This window comes from Chroicocephalus ridibundus, chromosome 7 (assembly GCF_963924245.1).
Source record: "Chroicocephalus ridibundus chromosome 7, bChrRid1.1, whole genome shotgun sequence".
Lineage (NCBI taxonomy): Eukaryota > Metazoa > Chordata > Aves > Charadriiformes > Laridae > Chroicocephalus > Chroicocephalus ridibundus.
In genome coordinates this window covers 36579157-36600425 of record NC_086290.1, presented here as the reverse complement: position 1 = coordinate 36600425, position 21269 = coordinate 36579157, and the positions used below count along the sequence as shown (strand labels likewise).

General features: G+C 41.0%; 1 protein-coding gene across 2 annotated transcripts in view; it reads right to left on the bottom strand.

The window, feature by feature from the left end:
- STAT1 (signal transducer and activator of transcription 1) overlaps positions 1-21269 on the bottom strand; it is a 28078-nt gene that overhangs the window by 5057 nt on the left and 1752 nt on the right. For both annotated transcript variants that reach the window (XM_063340402.1, XM_063340401.1), the window contains exons 2-20: positions 20081-20209; positions 19291-19435; positions 17868-17966; positions 15859-15954; positions 15059-15137; positions 13819-13910; positions 13037-13188; positions 12607-12765; positions 10765-10857; positions 10261-10320; positions 8992-9021; positions 8812-8905; positions 7852-7893; positions 7304-7387; positions 6683-6781; positions 6056-6191; positions 4232-4287; positions 3039-3133; positions 677-816 (exon numbers count right to left, since the gene is read on the bottom strand). In XM_063340402.1, coding sequence (XP_063196472.1) covers positions 677-816; positions 3039-3133; positions 4232-4287; positions 6056-6191; positions 6683-6781; positions 7304-7387; positions 7852-7893; positions 8812-8905; positions 8992-9021; positions 10261-10320; positions 10765-10857; positions 12607-12765; positions 13037-13188; positions 13819-13910; positions 15059-15137; positions 15859-15954; positions 17868-17966; positions 19291-19435; positions 20081-20208 — 1879 coding nt within the window. In that variant the 5' untranslated portion in view covers position 20209. The remainder of the gene's footprint in view (positions 1-676; positions 817-3038; positions 3134-4231; positions 4288-6055; positions 6192-6682; positions 6782-7303; positions 7388-7851; positions 7894-8811; positions 8906-8991; positions 9022-10260; positions 10321-10764; positions 10858-12606; positions 12766-13036; positions 13189-13818; positions 13911-15058; positions 15138-15858; positions 15955-17867; positions 17967-19290; positions 19436-20080; positions 20210-21269) is intronic.

The following is a 21269-nucleotide window of genomic DNA, read 5'->3' as shown; positions in this document are numbered from 1 at the left end:
GATATAGGGGAGATTATATCTTTTTTGCAGTTTTTAAGCCTGTAGGCTTTCTTGAATAGATAGTAGCTGAGCTAACTGAAGAACCAAGCTCTTCGTCTGTCTTTCATCTGGAAATGGGAGGAAGGAGAACTGCTAGAGAAATGAAGTAAGTGACCACGTGGTTTATCTGGGAAGAATGTGGGAAGGAACAAATGTGTTGGACTGTGAGTTACAGAAAGCATTGCACAAGATGCAATAGGGGCAGAGAACAATAATAGAGGTGGCTGAATGTGGCTGCAAGTGAACTCTTCCTGGGAGAGAAATCTCTGATGTGGAAGATGGTGTGGGTTTGGAGGGAGATGCAGATGTTTATGTACTAAAGGTGTCTTGCTAAGAGTGAACTTCAGGAGGCAGGGGAGACAGTCTAGTTTGTCCTCAACAAAATTCTAGGCCAGAAGCAGTACCTGGGAAGTGTTACTAGTCGTAGCTGAAACCTTGAATAATCTACTGTGTGGCTTATGAGCTAAGCCAATTAAGTCATGTGTCTGCTATTGCTTGTGGCCTGTTGCTTGTAAGGGTGGGGACTGCTAGCATGGTGTGTTGTATTGGTTCTCAGTGTGAAAAACAGCATAAAGACTTCTTGTTCTGATATAAGCTTCTATTTTGAAGATAAAGATGTTCTTTGTTACTGACTTACCATTTTGAGATCCTTCTACCCAAGTAAATGTGATTGCTCCTTCTCTGCTGCTTTCGCTGAACCTTAGTAAAAATGTTCCTGGGCTCTGGTCCTTCAATAAAGCACGTTCTTTCTCTTTACTGATGAAACCCATGATGCAGCTGTAACATGGAAAAGAAGAAGTTGAGTTTACTCATAAACATAAAATCTAAGCTGCATTGGGCTACCTAGGGAAACTGAAAACCTCTTGTCACTTAAAAGAGCTGAAGTACTTGTAAAAGCCTTGTGGAAGGCTTTGTCCTGTGAACAGCTGGAAAGCTAGCAGTAGGACTGACAGGCTGGAGCTGCCCTGTGGAAGCCACGAATCACCACAGCTTCTCTCAGCGCTCTTCCTTTTGCCTGGTGGCATATACAAACTTTTTCTGGAGCTCAGAATAAGAGATTGTCTTGTGCTGTTGAAGCTGGGCTGCAGAAGTAAAGTCATACGTGTGCAATATGGTCAGATGCCAGCTAGTGGTTTTAACTTCAAAAGTATATTAAGGAACAGTTGCTCTCTTTGGCTGATGAAACCAAGTTTACCAGCTAGATGAGCTGTTAACCTTGTGTGACTTCAACCCCCCAGATTCACTACGCTCAGTAAATGTCATTGTGGAGGCAAGGAGGCCAATGTGGTGATTATAATGGATTGGTCTGAACAGGCCCTGAGGAGGGAGTACTGAGGCACTGGGGCCTAACCCTAGTCAAACCCTAACTGCTTTTTTTTAAAAGGTCAGAATTTCTTTGTACTGCTTCTTATTCCTCAAAATACTCCATCAATAATGAAGTTTTGAGTGCTACTACTGTCCTTCTGTGCATTAAGTTGGGGTAAGTGCTTTTTGCACAACACCTACTAAATAATAATGATTTTGCTTAGAATTTCAGGTACTGTAAACTGCCCTGTTTTGTCGGGTGTGGGGTTTTTTGTTGTTTCTGTGGGTTTTTTTAAATGGCATCCTTCAGGTAACAAATGTGTTTGGTAGTAAATGCACTGTGTATAATGAAAGTCACTAGCCTTCCCATTCCTCCAGTATGAAGAAAGGCAAGTGTTCTTGAGGCTGTAATGCTTATTCTTTTGTATACAAGGGGAGTCTTTGTCCTAATGAATACTATAGATTTGTCTCTTTCACGCTCAAGTATCATTGCAGTTTTCAAGAGTTTTCCCTCCAGTTTTCCTTTTTGCCTTTCTAGAAAGCAAAGATCTGTGAGCACCCAACAAAGCCAGCTGAGAGAGGAAAAACTAAGAGTACTAAATCTCTGGTTTTGATTACATCCAGGATTTAACTCGCACCTCCTCTTTCTGTTAAACCCTATCCAGGGGATTGCTCTCATAACTGAGAGCAATGAGTAATGCTACTCAGGACTGTACGCTATCAAAACCACATGCAAAAACAATCCTGTAGGCACGCAGCCACGCTGAGGCAGAACACCAAGCGGGGCAGAGCTGCAGCTCTGCTTCAGTAATGGTGGCAAAAGTTCCCACTGCACTGAAGTCCGGTTAGCTGAGAAATGTGTAGGTTTTAGGCAGTGAAACAAGGCTTGTACTATAACGGGCTTTGACAGAGCTCATCTGGAGTGAGGGGGTAATAATTTGAAGTCTGCTGCTAAATGTAGCAAGACAGCAATGCCGCTGGTGTAGGTCCTGCATCCTAGGCTGCACTATTGACAGGGTTTCGTAGCATGGCTAAACCTAAAATGCAGGATTGTGACCTTGGCTAAACCTGTTTCTGGCTGCAATTACTTCTGAAATTGGAAATACCAGAATAAAAAGTTTACTAAATCAGTACTAAAGGGGAATCAGAACCGGGTTTCCACCTAGCAGAGTCTTCCTACTTAATAACACTCTATTAAAAAACAGTAAAGACTACTTTCTGGACTCATAGTGCAGATACAGACATTCAGAGTCTGGCTGCTGCCACCTATAGGATGCTCGCAATAACGTTTCCTTGTGCATAGGCTTTTTTTTTTTTTAAGATGGATGACTACTTTATGACTTTGTTGTACTTCAGTCCTCCCTATCAAACACAAAAGAGGCTCTGTTCCAGGGAAAGAACCTACTTACGGTGGGAGAAGAGGCAAAAAAATAATAATCTAACGTTCACAGCTCAGCTCTGTGACTTAAATGGGACAGCTTGGTCATCTAACTTTTTGCTTTAAGCAGTTGCCTTGTTAGAGGCTTCCTCACTACTAGCATTCATTTGTCTCAGGTTCTTCTGGTTGCAACTTCCACTTTATTGGATCCAAAGTATCTGCACAAACAACCTCACAACCTGAAGATACAACTGCGAGCCTAAATGAGAGGTCTGAGGCAATGACGGCATCTTTGTTAACTTCACTCAGGTCTTACCCATCATTCCAGAGACACAGGAGGTGTTTCTTAATAAGCTCCAGGATTCCCTCAATCCACAGCCAAAAGGGGAAATTTTTATCGTTTATGTTTTCCTGAAATTCAAAATATGGAAAAGCAGCAGTGAGAGGGGGGAGAACAAGGATAATGAAACATGAGTTTTGTTAAGCAGAGAGGAAGCAAGCTCTCAATCCTGCCAGCATCTACTTGTTCTTGTATTTTTCTCCCCTCTTTATTCTTTTCCACCCTCCCTGTATTCTCTTATGAGTTTTTGTCCCTTTCTGTTTCTCTACTCCAGAAGGACAGAAACTGTTGGGAACAAAGCATGTACTGAATCTTAAAGCAAGAGGCAGTGTGAGAAAAATGCCTGCCTGAGCCTACAGGACCCACAAACGCGTGATCCATCACCTCATGCAATGACATTGGTCTAAGAGCAGAGAAAAGGCTCTGGTTCCTGCCCGGGCACTGTCCTTATTGGAGCTCTTGGACATCCAAAACAACCCATGTGGCTTTCAACCAGGCTGGCTAGGAGAACAGCTTAAGGACACTTTCTGTTCAGGCTCAGATTTCAGTTCTTTGAGACACCCATATTAATGAACTTGAGTGCTTGTAGCTCACCAGAGCTTCGCTCTTCCTCTGGAGTATGCTCCTGACTGTCGTCACTTCCTGCTTATCTATACCACTTTGGGGTCTAAAGCCAAAGAAAATGTGTCTTTGCTGCAACCAGGCTTATGAAATCTCATGTGTCTTTCTGCCATCATGCTGACCCTCTTGGCTGCCCTGTGCTAATCCTCGCCCTAATCCAGTTGCCCATAGTCTGGGAAATGTCCTTCACTATGGCTCATCTTGCTGATTATTTTGACACTTTCTGTAATGGTTAAAATGGAGAACTATTCTATTAATAGCAACTGCATTAATAATAATGAAGACACTGTGTTTGAAAGATGCATTTTTCTATATAGCTCATGGCTCAAAGCAATCCCAAAATAATCTAGTCCTTGCTATTACAAGCTCTTTTTCCTCCTGCTGCTACTTTAACCTCACCACCAAAACTCCCCACAACCACATAAGCTCTACAATAATTAGGGTACGCTACTGAAAAAGAAAGCACCCTGGAAAAAAACCAAACAAACCCCACAACAAACCAAGAAAAAGCTCCCTCTTCCTTCTCAGTTCTTAAACTGTGTTTGTACCTTGCAGAATCTTGTCCAAGGAATAAGGCCATCATGAGATCCTCCACTTGTTGGCCCTGAACAGAATAAATTGACTTCAGTCATGTTCCATAAGTTACTTAGTAAGGCTGAAAGGAAAGTACTTAGAGCAGCAAGTTCTGAGTGTTTATTTACAACTCTGAGCTGTTGGACTAAGAAAGAAAAGAGATGGAAGGCCACTGTATTTTCACGGCTAGTGCAGGGAGAGATTGCAAAGTTCCCCTCTGGAGAAGTTCACTGCACCAGAACGACCAAATGATTTAAACAGACCTTGTGTAATGGGAACCAACTCATTCTGACACTTTCTACGCTGTGCTACACCTAATGCTTGCCAGTTTCAAAATCCTTCCTGGAAGGAGACAGAAATCTTCATGTTTCTTTGGCACTGAAACTGCAACCTGTGAGCTTTTCCATAGGAGCTCAGCAGACCCTACAATATCTTTTTGAGATTAATCACCTGAGATTCTGGTGACTTGTAGGCCTTTGCCCCAGAAACTCTTGACTCCTAGGGTCTGCCCCAACCACAGACCCATCTCATTCCTGTTGCAATCATTTCCCCCTGCCTTGCTTTTATGTCAAGTGTTTCATAACCACGTCCAAACCACAAAGAAAATACTGTGCTGTGACTACGCCAGCTAGAGCTTTGCAGACCCCGACTGTATTCAGAGCCAAACTCTTTCCACTACAGATCATACTATGGATTTCAATACAGTTAGAAATATGCTGCTTTTTTCTCTCTCATCTAAAAATAAATTGGGTTAGGGAGCTTGTTTCTGATGCTGCTATCACATCACAAAAACAGCAGGCAAGTTGTATCCTGGCACCCTGTTAGATTCTGTGTCCCCTTGCACTAAGGAGTCCTGAATATATAGTGTTCAACTACCTGGATTCTTTTTTTCAGTAGTGAAATACTTTTAGCTGCAGAGCTTGTTACCAGAGATGACAAAATGTCTAAAGCTCTGACATGAAGTTGACCATAGAAATATGTCAGCGGTCACTTTGTCTTCATGACGGTTAATTAAATAAATTACTCTCCTTGCAGAATTCTGAAAAGTAATCTATTAAACCAGAAAGCTTTTTGTTAGATCTTATGTCTTGGGGAAATTAGAGGAAGAGAATGAGAGACTGGAATGCTGTACTTGCCACTTAGACCCACTAGTGTCAAATCCCTTTAAATAAAATGCTTCCTGAAACTTAAGGTTAGCGGAATATACTGAATCAACAGTATTTTTACCTAGAGTCTACTATGCAGTGTCAAGTGCCCTGCCTATCAGGCAAACTGACAAGGTGTTTGGAAACAAAACTCATGGCTGATTAGGCCTTTTACTGAGGACTCTCATCTAGACTTTCAATTTGATACCCTTTAATAGTTTCATAGTGTTTGCACTTTGATATTGCAACTGTGTTTATGCACACAGAGTAAACCCCCACTGCAGCTGGGGGCATGCATGAAGTTAAAATTAATGGAGATGGACTTAAAACCAAAACAAAAATGCCAAGAAACAGCCACCTCAAAGATTGACTAAACAAGCGCATTACTTCAGTAGCTCTTCAAAAGGCAGAAATAGCCTGCACTGCCCTAATGCACAGAACTCCGAAGTTAGAAGTGCAGATTTTTTTTGTGACTCGACCTTCACTTACAAACTCTACCATACTGAAAACTGGAAAACACGTCATTGCTATAAAGTGATATTGTATGAGGGGGGAAAAGGCATGAGAGGAAACGAAAACTTAAAATAGATTGCAGAAAAGATGTAGAATTAGCTTCAATTCAAAGAGTCCGCCTGTGATGGAAGCGGACCATACCAAGCAGCTTCTCTCCCAGCATGCTCAGCTGATCTGCATTGAGTCCTCTCTTTGTTACAGAAGAAAACTGCCAGCTCAGAACTTCAGAAAGTTTAGACCACTTCGCATAAGGTGGATTCAGAAAGAAGGACAAGTTCTAGAATGGAAGGGAAAAATACATTCTATGGTTATAAATGTTAATTTTGGAATGCCATTTGAATTTACGAAAGTGTATTGCCAAAACAAAATGCAGGTTTAAGAACGGACGTCAACTTGAGACTGGCTGCTATTCTGACAGGCACTCTTTATCAGGAGAAGCAATCTCTGGGACTCTGCTTTGGACATGTCTTCTCACAGTGGGCAGAATTACTAGATTACTCAAATACAGTGTATTTCAATTCTTGAATGCTTATTTGGCTTCTCACTGTGTATACTGAATATAATGTATACTGTCCTTATGTGGGTTTCAAACATTGTCCTGTTTAGGATAGGGAAGTAAGTCACTGTGTTTCTCTCTCTGCATCTCAAAGCCATTAAGAGTCACCTGCGTGGAAAGAGTGCAGCAGCCATTTCTATACAGACAATGCTTGAAAATTACGCATAGTGTTTCTGATAACAATTTATTTATTTTTTTTTTTTTGCAAATACCTTGGGATCAGTAGACAGCATGTTGAACCATAAGATAGAAGCCCATCCACTTGGAAGCTGGCTCACGTTTGAGATCACAACAATGGGAAGCGATGTGGTCTGAGAGGGACACAAAAGGAAACATGTCAGACCATCCTCTACCGCTGCTGCAGTCCTCCTCTCGAGTACCCACAGAACCACTTCCATTGTAATTCCCTGCTTGCGTGGTCTTAACTTTCTCACTCAAAGTTTGTATGTAGGGGATAAAATGTCAGTATGAAGTACTAGAAAGGCTTTGATTTAGTGTCAGTTATGACAGCGCTGATAGAATGGTAGAATTAATAGCATATTGCTTCTGAAGTAAAAAGAAACCGGTACCTAGAGCGCTTAAAAACCAGGGCTGGTTATCAGACACTTTGCAAAGCACATCTATGCTTTATTTACCCAGAGATTTGATAGCATCCTCACTGTATGTGTCTATACAGAGATGTTGTAAAGTGCAATTCGTGTATTTTGAAATAACTGAAAGTGCTTGATATCACAATAATTAAAAAAATATAATAATAATAAAAAGAAAGCTTAGATTGTCAGCATTGAGTGACGTACAGGAGTTCAAGTTCATCTGTTTCATCTAAGACATACCTCTAGGTCTATTACCAAGCCAGGCTGGCACAGCTGCGTCTCAAAACTCAGAGAGTGAAGTTCTTCTGTTACAATGAGAGGACCCTTTAAAAAAAAAACCAAAAAACAACAAACAAACCTTTCAGGGACTGAAAATTGCCTGGGGGGAAGATAAGGGTATTTATCATGGGGAAAAATCTTTTCTGCACAAGGTCACTTGCTTTAGACCTCAGAAACAGTTTACAGGTGAAAGTCAAGTGGCAATACTAACTTCCTAAAACTGTCTGCTAGAATGGGTGCTCTCTAGGCACCTTGTTTTGGCTCCTACCTAGAAGCCACAGATAAATCTGTCCTTGCCAGAAAGTCCTGTTAAAGCTAGATGTCAGTGAGGGACACCATTCTGGCAGTAGTTGTCACTTGTAGACACCTCCTACGCAGATCATTTCCTAGAAACGCTGAACTCCTCCCCTATTGATCTGTCTCCTGTGTGTTTCTTCACGGGGCTGAGTGGCCTGAACGTCCCTCTAGTATTACGTGAAAGCTTTACAAACAAGGTTAGTGCTGCTTACCTCATTTGTTCTGCTTCCTGCATTTTTCTGTTCTTTCAGTTGCTGCAAACAAACAAAAAAAACCAACAACTGTCACTCATTTACCTCAGCCACAAATGAAAGCGGTAGAGGATGGAAATGCTTGCATGCTCAAGTTGCTCAAGTGCATGCAAACTTGCTGCACTAGTGTCTGATTTTATTTGGTTCTAATCTGTGGAAGCCAAAGGATTAAACTGTAGGTAACTACTACTCTTTTATAAACTAACCATCTGTGAAAACAGATATCGCACTGTTAGGATGCAATGCCTTTATGCAAGAGGCCTTATAAGAACAGAAGCACTGTGAAATCAGGAAGGATTGGATGAAATAATCTAAGTTTATCTAAGTATCTCTCTGAATTGGACAATAAAGTCCAGACAGTGTCTGTTCTGGACAATGAAAGGAGAAAGGGAGGCTTCCATGTTCACTGGTTCAGGACTTGCGTTTTCCTTTCCTGTTGTAATGATGGAACCAATCTGATTTATCTCAATCTGCACAGCAAAAGTTGTTGTAGAGTCTGCTGAAAGCACTGAATTTTTTTGTAGCTGCTGATTCCTAGACAACTTCTGTCTTCCAGACTCAAAGCTCTTTAAACTACTCCAAGCTTTCCTACCTGTGGGTCTTCCTCTGAAAGACCCAAACCAGTGTTTCTAGGCTGCTGCTTCCTCCTCCTGCAAAGAACTCATTGCAACATAAACTGTATGGCAGCAAATGCTCTTGTTTGCATTTCTAGCCCTATTTCAGGGACATAAGCAATAGCATTTCAGTTGAAACAAGCCAAAGATTTCAAAAAGGGAAGAACAAAGAAAAAGGAAAATGACCGCAGTTCCTCTTATATAAACAACTACTTCAACAATAAAAGCAATCTGTCTCCTTCTTACCACACCCTCTACCCACACAATTAAATGGATGTGTCAATAAAAGAAAAAAAAAATCCCCTACCAAGTGCCTGAATTCTGCTGCTAGACTTCCATTAGTAGATTCTTCCATGTTCATTACTTTTGTGTTTGTACCCAAAATATTAAATTTCCTGAACCTTCACAAAGATAGAGAGAAAAGAATTGAATCTCAAATTCATTGAAAGAACCCAACATTAATATAACAAATTGTGATGCCACATACCCTTTGACTGAATTCTTCTCACTTACATCTCTGTCAAAAAAAAAAAAGAAAGACAAAATAAAAATCTCTTAAAGATTCTGCCACAGACAGAGAAAATGTGTGTTTGTTTTACTAGCTGACTGAGAACTGGTAAAATGTTTCTGTGAAATTTTTTTGTGCAAAAGAGGAGGGAATTGGTTCAAGTAGCCAAAATAAATATTGTGCTACACAGGCTGTCTTTTACTGAGGCTTAAATTTTGCTATGGGGGCTCTATAATCAAGGTAAGTCCTTTCTTTTACTACATAGGCTTTAACTCTTGCTCTGAGGGGAAAAAAAAAAAAAAGCCATAGTACTGTCATTCTAAATCTGCTTTCAAATCATACAACTTGTTAAATAAATTGCTGCATCACTTGAATCAGGATTTTACTGAGTTGCCTTATATCTGGTGCAATTCTCAAAGCCTCGGCTCCCACATCTACGTAAGAATTTCTTTTCCTTTTCCCCATTCCATGCAAGTTTCTGGACTCCAGAGCCGTTTCAAGAAAACAGATTGCCCCCTAAGGACTTGAATGGGAAGACAAAAACCCACCTGCTCTCTTAAAAGCGCAGCCATCGTTGTTATTTTGGACAGCCTGTTATATTTCTTTCCCTGCCCTTAAAGTAAGTGCTACATTCATCTGAACTGCATTGCTTATAAAAAAAGATGAACTTGCTTAGAAAAGACTGGTAGCAGTCTGTTTAGATTGGTGTACATTTTTCACTAATTGGGAACGTCATATGTTAGAAGTAGACCATTTATACCCCTAATTCAAAGACAGCTTTAGGATAGCTAGATTCCTCACTAGAGGCTTCCCCCCGGCAAAACCCCCATATTTAAAAGACACAACTGAATCAGTGACTGGAAACAGTGGAGTTCAATTCTACGCTTCCATCTAGCGCTAGCCCAAGCGAAATACCCACAACACAGAAGTGGTTTTGCAGTGCATGTGCTGCCCAAGTGCTGCTCCATGCCTAGGCTGATTTGGCAACAGTGAGCTCTCGGGTGCACCCGAGTGGAGCTGGTGGCAAGAAGCTGAGGCAGTTTGTACTTTGTGACATGTCTCTAATGGCAGAGAGAGATTTAGAGCAAGGGCGCCATGGGTAAGAAAAAGGGAGGATGTACCTACTGCCGTGGAGAACCAGCCTGCTCCTGGCTCACTCAACGCTTAAATTACGACTGCCTTTTGGGTTTCTGAATATGGGGACTGCTTACCATTAATGTACACAGGGATGAGAAAAATGCAACGTACTTATCAAATAAAACTTTCACTTTCAAGTTGTAGTTCAATTCCTGCAACTTCACCAGCAATCTGGAAAGAGAAATATTTGTTTTAAATGACTGCATTTGCAAAAAACAGGTTTTCTTCTATCACATTGCTTATCACAGATGTACTTAAGCTGCACAACTCAGGGCCATGTACAGGCTCCAAGCTTGCTCCATACAAGATAGCATTTAGAGAGGAAACTAGATGGGCAAATGAGATATTCTTTTGCATGACAAAGTGGTCTGTGTGTGTCTTCTACTGCTTCGTTGTATTTCTTACACACACTCAATACCCCTCACTTCTGGTAAAGGGTAAAAGCTGAAAGCAAGTTAAACTTTGCTAGAAGATACCCTCCTGCCACATGGCACTTCTCTCTTACTGACCTTAGCACTTGGGCTACAGTGTAAGATCTGCAATCCTCTCAGCTGTAGAAAGCCAACGACATGAAAGGCTTACCACAAAACAAGAAGGGGGAAGGGGAAAACATACCTCAGCTTTACAGTAAACTGTACTCCTGTCTTCAGGACTAATGGCCTCTGAGGATGTGTTGGCATGCAAGGCTGCCTCTCTACTACAAAGGAGCTATGGAAAGAACAGATTAAAGGCACTTTGATTTATCAATGTTGTCTTTAAGGAATAAGAAATTACATAAACAGTGAACTTTGAATGAATGGTGATTTACCAGCAGTACTATACACTTCATTCATTCAGTTTCAATCTACATGGAGGTCTGCGTGTTGGTTTCTTTCATTTGTATCAACAGGCTAAAAATATTGCCAGTATGAAGTGATTCCGTAAGAGCTGGCTTTTTCTAAATACATTGATGGCTTGAGGAGGGAAAGTGCTACCTCAAACTTCCCTGAAATCCAACAGCATGTAAACACTGTGATGTAACTAGCATAATCCAAGTGAGGAATGTTGCTTTGTTTGCCTTTCCAAAATTGTTACGGTTACATTGCTGTGAGACAGTGCTATGTAATAACACATGCCCAAGAGCTAGATAAGGTAGCTGGTGGTTTGATGAGGGCTAGTTAACCCCATGAAGCAAACTCCTGAGGCTAAACCGTTCTGATACGTGCCAAGCTGTTGCTGTCTCCGGCACCTTTTTTGTGTAGTACTGCTGCGTAGACATAAATCATAGAATGTGTTGCACTGGAAGGGACCTTTTTTAAAGGTGATCTAGTCCAACCCCCCTGCAGTAAGCAGGGACATCTTCAACTAGATTAGGTTCCTCAGAGCCTCATCAAGCCTGGCCTCGAATGTCTCCAGGGATGGGGCCTCCACCACCTCTCTGGGCACCCTGTGCCAGTGTCTCATCACCCTCATTGTAAAGAACTTCTTCCCAATGTCTAATCTAGTTCTCCCCTGCTCTAGTTTAAAAACATTGCCCCTGGCCCTATCGCTACACGCCCTTGCAAACAGCCCCTCCCCAGCTTTCCTGTAGGTCCCCTTCAGGTACTGGGAGGCTGCTACAAGGTCTCCCCAGAGCCTTCTCTTCTCCAGGCTGAACAACCCCAACTCTCTCAGCCTGTGCAGAAATACTCTGAAGTATTTCTACTGTTACCAAGTCCTAGGCAGTATTCAGACTTTTCCTTCCACTGTACTCACAGGCAAGATAACTGAGAAGCAGCTTATAGGTAACTAAACAGCAGCTGCATTTCTGCAGCTCTTTCTCATTGCCTTCACTTCATTGAAAAGCAGCACCTGTGTTTTCCAACTGAAGATAATTGTCCAGAGCATCCGAATGGGACTCTGGAAACCTGGATTCTAGCCCCCATAACAGGGTGTTACCTACTGTATCTAAGCCTCTGCTCTTATCTGCTAGATTCAAGACTTCTGCAGCATTAATTTTTATCTACTGTACATTTACAGAATGGGACTCTGATCTCTGTGGGGCAACCAGCTACAGTAACTTGCATCACAGAGATGGTACAGAGATAGGGCTAGCCTCCTTATACTAGAGACAAAGGGTTGGAAAATCTAGTGTATTTATTTTGGGCATAGCTTGGTGCAGATGTTTTTTTGCCTCCCTTTACTCGAATTTTGCAGGGCTGAAGCTTAAAGCAAGAAATGAACTAACAGACTAGTAGTTTGATTCTGTAATCAGTGCATATTGTAGCATAGCTCCTGCTAACTTAAACGATGACTGATCACAAACCCTTTCCATGGGCCTACCCAGATAGGGTAAATTTCAAAAACGATCATTTAGTTTAACGTTTATGACAAACTTAAGAAAACCCCAGAAAATGCAAAGTTAGTGTGTAGGAAATATTGGGGGAACATAAGGGAAGGTGCTCTCCATTCATGCAAAAGATCCTTCTTGTCTATTACCTCTGGATGAGTTGTTTGAAAAGGCTGTATGTTCGGTCCTGCAGAACTTGTTTATTTTTTGTGATGGGATCAGGGTCATAGGTAAACTTCTGTTCAAGTTCCTCAAGCTTTTTGAGCTGCTGACGAACTTGCTGCAGACTTTCAGCAACAACGGTGAACCTAAAATTACACAGTCTTATTACTTCTAGCATGTTTTTGTACTGCAATAATGCTGAGACACAAGCCAGGTGACTGTCCCTAAGGACTAGGCAGTGCACGGAGAACGCTTGTTGCTCATTGGAAATGTGCTGAGGTACTAAAATCAATGAAATGTAGTTATGCTGTGACAGAATGAAAACGTGCAATATAAATAGTATATTTCACAGATCTGGTGTTCCTTCATAACACACTTCAAGTTCCTACCCGATGCAGTCCTTGACTAGAGACTTACCAGTTCTGTAGCTGGTCAAGACAGGCGTTGGGTGGGCCACCAATGCATGCAGTCTGTTGCCTGTGTTTCCACTCCACCAGCTCCTCATTAATAAGAGCACTCTGCGTGTGCTCTGCGGTGTTCAGCAGCTGTACTATCTTGTTCACCACTTCCTATAGAGAATATTAAATTACCCTGTTTATTGAAAATACTTCATACAGGAAAACTAAGTATTGTTTTAGCTAATGCTATCTGTCTTGCAAAACTCTGCAAGGACCTCAAAGTAATAGTTCCTGTCAACAGAGGATGTCTTCTAAAAACATCTGCTTCTCTTTAGCTGTAGTACTTGGTAGACTAGGTGGAGAAACAAAGCACATTCAGTATCGTTGAATTCTGAAGACCCAGTGTCTCACATCCATGTATGTCCTAAGTGTATATCTGGGATCACCCAGTGCTTGCCATAGATTTGAGCACTTCAATGAGAGTGAGCACATTTAACTCTAATATAGCTGCAAATTTTGTAATCGGTGTTTTCCTCAAGAACATGACTATTGACATGACACCTATTCTCTCCCATTCTTCTTTTAGCTTTACCTGACAGAGTTTGATAAAGGTTGCTAGAAAAGAAATAAAATTGCGTACAGAGATTCTAGATTTTCAGTCAGGATTGAAAGCACGAAATCTTAGTTCAACTGATAGTAGTAAAGTTTTCTTTTGTATAAGTTGTTATGTCAACCCAATGAAAATGAACATGTATCCAAAATGAAGTGCTGTTGCCTTCTGAAAGAAAACTGGAGTGCTACCTTTCTCTTAATGTCAAGTGATAAAAACATCTTCTTGAGATTCATCTGTTCTTTCTTTAATTCCTCCTGCGACACACCATTGGACTCGTGCTCTGTAAAATAAGGCCAAATTGTGAAGATGAGACTGAAGGAGTGCTGAAGTATGGGTGGGGGAAACGCTCTGGGGAGGAGGGGACCTGCATGGCTAATGTCAAGTGAAGTATACCTTTAAAGCTTAAGGGAGGAAACATTTACTGCCTCCTAGATATTATTTTTTGATTCCTCCTCCCCGCTTCTAGAAAGGACAGAGTCTATGCTTAGAGCACTAATGGAAGGAAAAGCCACTATCCCAGTGAAATAATCGAGGTGTGAATTTGCTTGCTTTTTAGAGCAAGAACCTGATTTAAAATAATAATAGTGTGTAGTGATACACACTGAGCAATTTGTTCTCATGCTGACTTCAGACACGAATCATTCGTATTGCTTAACCTGGCAACATAAGTCAACTGTTATTTCAAAGGACAATGTTTACAGCCTCCTGAGGGTAGCCCAGGCTGACAGATCCTACAGAGTCACCCTAGCTACTACCTCTGCTGCCTACTGACCTTAGGGTAGAGGTTCCTGTCTGCCTCATAGAAGCACTACCTGCCCCCAAGTCCAAAGAGCAAGATCATGGCTCAGTGCTCCCCTTAGTATCTTCGGAATGTGTCCCTCTTCTGAGGGACAGTCAACTGACAAATTGTGTTGGAAACTGAAGCCTTTTCTAGAACAAAGCAGTCAAAAAGTGCGCCAGATCTATATAATGAAACCATTGTGGACTACAGCTGTATGTGCTTCCCTCAGTACACAAGGGCCTACAAAACTTGAAGCAGGAAGGCATTTGTGAAATCCAAGATGGCAAAGAGAAGCCTAACCTTCACTATTTAGGTGTATGGTTGAACGGTCACAAAGTCTATAGGGTTTGCTATTTCTAGTAGCAAAGGGATGTAAAGGACAAAGGAAAGCTGTGTTAACAAAGTGTCTCTCTTACTTGCAAGAACAGACAGATGCAGAGAACACATTTTCAGGAATTTAGGTTTCAGAGTAAAGCAGAACTAATGAAGGAGGGACGTTATCAACGCAGAATTAGTAAAGGAGGGATATTACCAGTAAGTTTGGCTGCATATCACTGAATCATTATGTTTAGTTTCCTGACGTAAGAAAGTAGAGTTTACTCTTACAAACTACATACAATAGGGTATACCCTTGATAAATTACTCACCTCTACTCTGCAAGGTTTTACATTTAAAGTCATATTCATCTTGCATATCCTCTAACGTCTTGATGTCTTGCTCCACGTCCTATAAAGCACACATGAAGGTGGCCACAATTATTCAATACTTTCATGTAATGTAAGACTACTTCTGATTAGGAACTGCCTGGTACCAGCCCATTACAAGTCCAGTTTTGTAGCAGTGCCTTTTCCTGCAACTTCCTAACAGGAAATATCCCTAAACTTAATCACCTTCGATTCACTCTCCCGCCCTCTTCTCAGCTAACTAAAATCCGTTAATTATAAAAGATGGAAAAAGTCCTCACTGTCTAGCCACGTAAGTTCAGAGTTCAGGAGAACCTAGGCTACCGTGGAAAAACTTGAAACAGCACACAGCATTTTAAACAAACTTTCACAGTCTTAGGTATTGCTTGGAGAAAAGTTTTCTGTTATGACAATATTTGTTAAGACAATAAACATCTATATGCTAAATGAAAATCCACCTTCTAGCTAACAACAAATTGGTCAGTACATGATTTCTTAGGAGTTTTTCCTCGGTTGCTAGTATTTCAGATGGGTAAAATGTTTTTGTTGCTAAAATTCAGGCACAAGACATTTGATCTTGCTAAACCAGTCAAATCCCAATCTGTATTATGGCGCTACTGACAAGTAATTACTTTCTATTTTCAGACAATCACTTGAAAACCAAACCATTACCTTACTTTTGTCATTTTAGAAAGTCTTATGTACTGAAAGCTCTTTCAACATCTGTTAATCAACAAACACTACTTTAGTTATACTATACTTACTACAACACTGTTTTTTACAGCCTTAACTTTCGCATCAAGCTCCTTCTGTTTGTCCAGCATCCCAATCACAGTGTTCTGTATGCTCCCCACTTCCATCTGAGGGAAGCAAGCAAAACAAGAACAGAAGTCAAACCAGAGTGACCCACGACAGCAAATACTTTTTTTCATTAATGTAAGTTAGTGGCTTTTGTTGACAATTGGCCTGATGAAGTGTGGCTTGTTCTGATAAATCATACTAAGGCTTTATAATATAAAATCAACTTCAGGGGAATCTGCAAGACACAAGGAAGGATTAAAAATGCCTGTTGTGTGGTGATGCTGCATTTTTTTTCATCATACCAATATCAAGCTATGAACTTATTTTGTTTTCTCTGTGTACCAACTGATTCTGTTGTTTGCTTATCTTGATCTATCTTCTAAATGTATTTCAAGAAAACAACAACTCTGAAGGCTGGATGACACCTACATCAAGTATTAGATTCATGCACACAGGATATGGGGAGAAACGGGTCAAGAGCAAGAAAAAGATAGGTCTGTGTGCAGTCAAATGGGGTAACCTGGTATGCAGTTTCTTTCCTACAGGGCATTCAAGCACTCCTTAGATTTCTGTACAGTTTCTTTGAAAGCCGGCCTCAATATAATTCAGGAAGCTTATTGCATGACACCATTCAGGGAGAGTTGCAGTAATTTGAAAGACAGGCTTTGCATTCCATACATTAACAGTACGATTGGTGTAGAAACTTGCTGTTCCTCCCATGTGATGTGGAACAGTCAGGTATGCATCATTGCTCTGATTAGATGACCTTAGCTTAAGTTAAAGTGTTAAAGTATTTTGGTAAACTGCTAAAGGCTCACCATCATAGATTTGTGAGACTATTAAGGCAGTCTGGGCATACTCTAACACTTGGGATTCTCCTTTGGGTTTTATGATGCTTATAATTGTGCTTGCTCTGCTTTTTACCTGCTCAGCTTTGGGAAATGAGAACATTTACCAGAAAGCAGAGGTAGGGCACGGTGTTTTACCTAGTGCCAACAGTAAGTATAGGAAGACTCATTTCCCTTTTTGATGACTCAAATATATTGCACGCCAGAAAGGCAGTTGTGAGTGCTTTATGTCACGTGCCAGAACAGAAACTGAACAGCTGTGCTGCAGCTACAAGGGCTTTGTCAGAGTCATATTTTTAGAGAGGCTGTTTTGGACACAGTTGCATTAGGCCCCTTGTTGAAAGCCTATGCCTGAGTGCTCTTCCCTCTCTATCAATATGCATTGAAAAACTTGCCCTAAAGGGAAGTATTTAAGTATCAGAACTTCACATGCTTGGTCAGCCATCACTTTATTACTACATAAGTGGATTATATCTAGCTATACAGTTTGCATGTCTTTGCCACCTGCAGAACTTTTTTTATTGCAGAACAGTTCTCTTTGCAAAGGAAAAAAACAAAAGGATTAAAAGTCAGGGAACAGATGAGGAAGGAGAAGAATACAGCTTTACCTACGGTTCAGAGGAAAGAAATGGGCTTAATTTAAAAAAAAAAAAAAACCAAACAAAAAAAACTGGGAAGAAGAATGATACATCGTTTTCCCAAAAACAGTCCAGAGAAGCACCAAGGCTCAGCTGCTTAATAGAGTAAATTCAGGAGTAAAATGCAGAAGAAAAAAGCTAAAATCTTGCCAGAGAAAGAAGGCAAGCACTTATTATTAAATTATAATAAAATCTGATGAGCATGTAGTGCTTCCGTATTACAGAAGCACTAAAAATACCTAACAGAGTAACTTTTACATCACTCAAGGAATAAAAATTACTTCCTGGCATTTCCCTTCCAAATGCTTCTTACAGCATAAACAAGCCACACTGTCCATCTGGTACATATCGGTGTTCTCTCGTCTGTCTTTAAGAAACATATTGTTGGACAGAGAGGACAGCCTGTTTCCTATTTCGGTCTTCTTCCACTCACTCTGTCCCAGTAAAGGGTAGATACAACTGCAGTAGATATTGCAAGACTGTTACCTGACTTGACAACTGGGCACTGTTCAGGATTTTCCTCTCTTCTTTCAGACAGTTGTAGATGATCATTGCCATGTGTATTGGGTCTTCTTGGAAGTTATCCTGGCATTAGAGACAGTCTATTGTCAGAATCCATACTCATAATTTCTTGTCCTTTGGTAAACCAATTTTAGTAAAAAGATTCGTGGGTGACTGTGTGTGAACCTCAGGGCACACATTGGTCATAGCATGCTTCAAGACTACAGGGAGCGTGACAGCTGCAACCAGCCCCAAGAATGAGTTTCTCTTCTAGCTCATTTAGTGTATGAAGTAATGGAACTCGGCACAAAACAACAGGAAAGGGTATGGAACGTTACTGGGAGATGTGAGATACTACCCTACAGTCCTAGAGAGAACTCATCTTTCCTCAACAGCCACCCTCCCGCATCTTTGAAGTACAGTTGCTGGTTTTGAAGGGTGGTGGTTCTAGTTTGAGAGGTACAGGTCTTGCTCAATGACGTAAAGGAGATATGTTAGCTGCCATTTATGAACACACAGTCAAGGCTGGATAAAAATTCGACTTTATTGTTTTATTTCTATACTAAGTTATTGTTTAATATGTGTACTAAGTTGAAACATGCTCTGGATTGAGTACCGCCCTGCTCCACCCAGGATGGTGCTGCCCTTGGGGTCACTGAGCTGTACCAGCCTTCTTGACTGATCCTTCATTGCTGATCTGTAGTTACTATTGGATGAGTACAACCTGGTCATGTTCTCCTCTCCTCAGAAAACACTGCCCTAGTCACTAACTTGTGGTGAGGAGAAGCTAGGTGTGTAGGCGATAGGCTCTGGAGAAGGTGACTCTATGGAAGATCCTCCGGCATAGAGCCCTACAGGGAGGAGGGGAGGACCGACTAATGAAAGTAACTAAGTCCACTAGGCATATGTTCCAACTGCCGCTCACTACTAATTGCTTTGGCCCTTTTCTTTGTCAGTACAATACAATGCACAGAAGTGCTGTCTAATGACAAGTCCTTTGCTATTAACTGTAGTTCTGCAGTTACAGGGGAAGGATTTCTTCCCCCTGTGTTTCTTCTGCATCAGAAGCTTAATAGAACACTGAGGAAACCAGCTGGGGAAGGGGTGGGGTAAGTGAAACTACATTCGAGTAAGCGCTCCAAATACATATAGTAAACACCTTACAAATGACAACTTTCCATTTTCTAGAGTTCTCAGAAACTGTAACTGTGCTGGTAATGAAACTGTAACTTTCTAACTGTACCCAAGTAAAACAAAAAATGGAGCTGCATTTGAATTCTGACTTTTAAATTAGAATTCTCGCAAGTTCTGTGTGAAATCCCTTGTGGCAGGGTAGTTTGCTTAAAGGCATGCAATTGCCCTACTGAAGCGATTCAAGCAAATGTATAGGCGTATACCCCAGGCATACCTGAAGGTTACGTTTGCTTTTCCTTATGTTGTGTTGCAGCAAAAAGTTGTTTTCTATCAAGAATCTACTAAATTGATCATCGAGCTGTGACAGCAGATCATGGAATAACACCGTAGCAAAAGATACGTTGTTGGCTGCATGTTCCCTAGAAAGATATAAGGCATGCTTGTGTTAAATAAACTTTCAATACAGCGTTCAAGAAATGCATACAGGAGTACTCTACTTTTAACCCCCAACTCTGGTTGTAGTATATGCAAGCAGTAAGAATTACCTTCAAACATAAGCCAGTTTCATTCTCTCAACTTTGATTTTACTTTCCTTGATACAGAAACGTTGTAATCTCTGTATTATTCTTGCCACATTCTATACAACTTCATTTACTCATTCCATGCACATCAAGAAGCTAAAAGCGAACCTGATGCATGGGCACATTGTACAACTCTCCTAAGAAGACACTCCATAGAAATCTTGACAAAAGTTAAAAGTTAAAAACAGTGAGAGACTGAGCTGCTAAGGTTAGCAGTAAATGATCGGTCTTAAAACAGCTGCTATTGTTATAGACCAACCCAGGGAAATATGAGATAGTACACTTGTTACTCTAGGTGTTAAGCCCCTCTAGAAAGCCCTGAAGGGCACAAACATAGGCTATAGCACCCACACAGCTACTAAAGTGTCTTACCAGCAAAGGTTCACCTAGCAGCTTGCTTCCCCAGTAGTCTTCTGCTGCCTGTAACTGCAAGTATGAGAACATTGCTTATCACACAACCTGAAGGCCTATTTCTATGCTTACCAATCCTGGTTTTCCAGCCACTGTGCCAGGTACTGCCTGATTTCCATAGGAAAGCTGTCATCGTATAGCTGGTGAACTTGCTCCAAAAACTTGGAATCAAGTTGCTGTAGCTGATACCACTGAGTCATCCTGAGGAGGAAGAGGGGGGGCAGATAAATCAGTGTAAATATTTAAGCAGTATTTGGACTGAACTGGCAAAAAGTAACTCATTTAAAGTTTTCATGAACAATGGCAAAATTGGAGCAGTAGGAAAGAAAAGTGTTTCCAGCAAACAAAAACATTTTATTTTCAGCTGTAATAGTTTTAGAAAGCTACTCGTTAAAACTGAATACACCTTCCTCTGTGCTTGTTTTAATTCAAAAGAAAAATTAAAAAAAATTACAAATTAAGATGGTGCACTATTTCGTGAAAATAACTCAAAGTGAAATCACCCTTCTCTATGAAAATTTGCATTATTTTTTTTTTTCCTTTGAACCCCTTTTCACAGCATTTAGAGTACTGGTAGTGTTACTGCTCTCTTGCTTAGTAGGGATACAGGAATTGAGGACCTGTGTGTTTGATGCCTGTACTCTGCAGGATAGAGATCCTGCGTACGGAGTTTCACCTTTTGTTGGTGCAGATAATACTCCCCATCACCAACAGGTGGAAAATCAAAGAAACATCCAGGGCCCTGCTTCGGGTGCTCTGAAAATGGACTAGGTCTCAAATTACTTTAAGTGGAGAAGTATTGGAGAGCTGTGTTTTCTACTGTATGCTTTGGTGCCTGTGATCACATTTTTGGGCTAAATTAAATAATGTCTGCAGCAGACACAGGTTACTTAAAATGAACAAATGTGAGTGAGAGAAGCCCTGCTGTACAATAATCTATGACAGAGTGGCTATATGTTCTGATATACGGTGTCTGGCTGCAGACCCATTATCATCTCATCAGTGGGCTGCAGGTTAGAGACTTGTAGTGGAAATGGCATGTAAAGATACGTCTAAGGAACAATCTAGGCTGAGAACATGGGTGGTGAGATTCAAGTCCACTTGCATTTACAGCTTTTAAAAAGGGTGATAGGACCTATCCAAGGAACCGGCCAGCATTGGGGTGAAGGACTATCTTATACACGTACACCTTTGTTTGTATGCCAGCTCCCTCAACTGCCAAGCAGCATACGCTATGCATAAGAAGTGAGCGTGAGTTAAA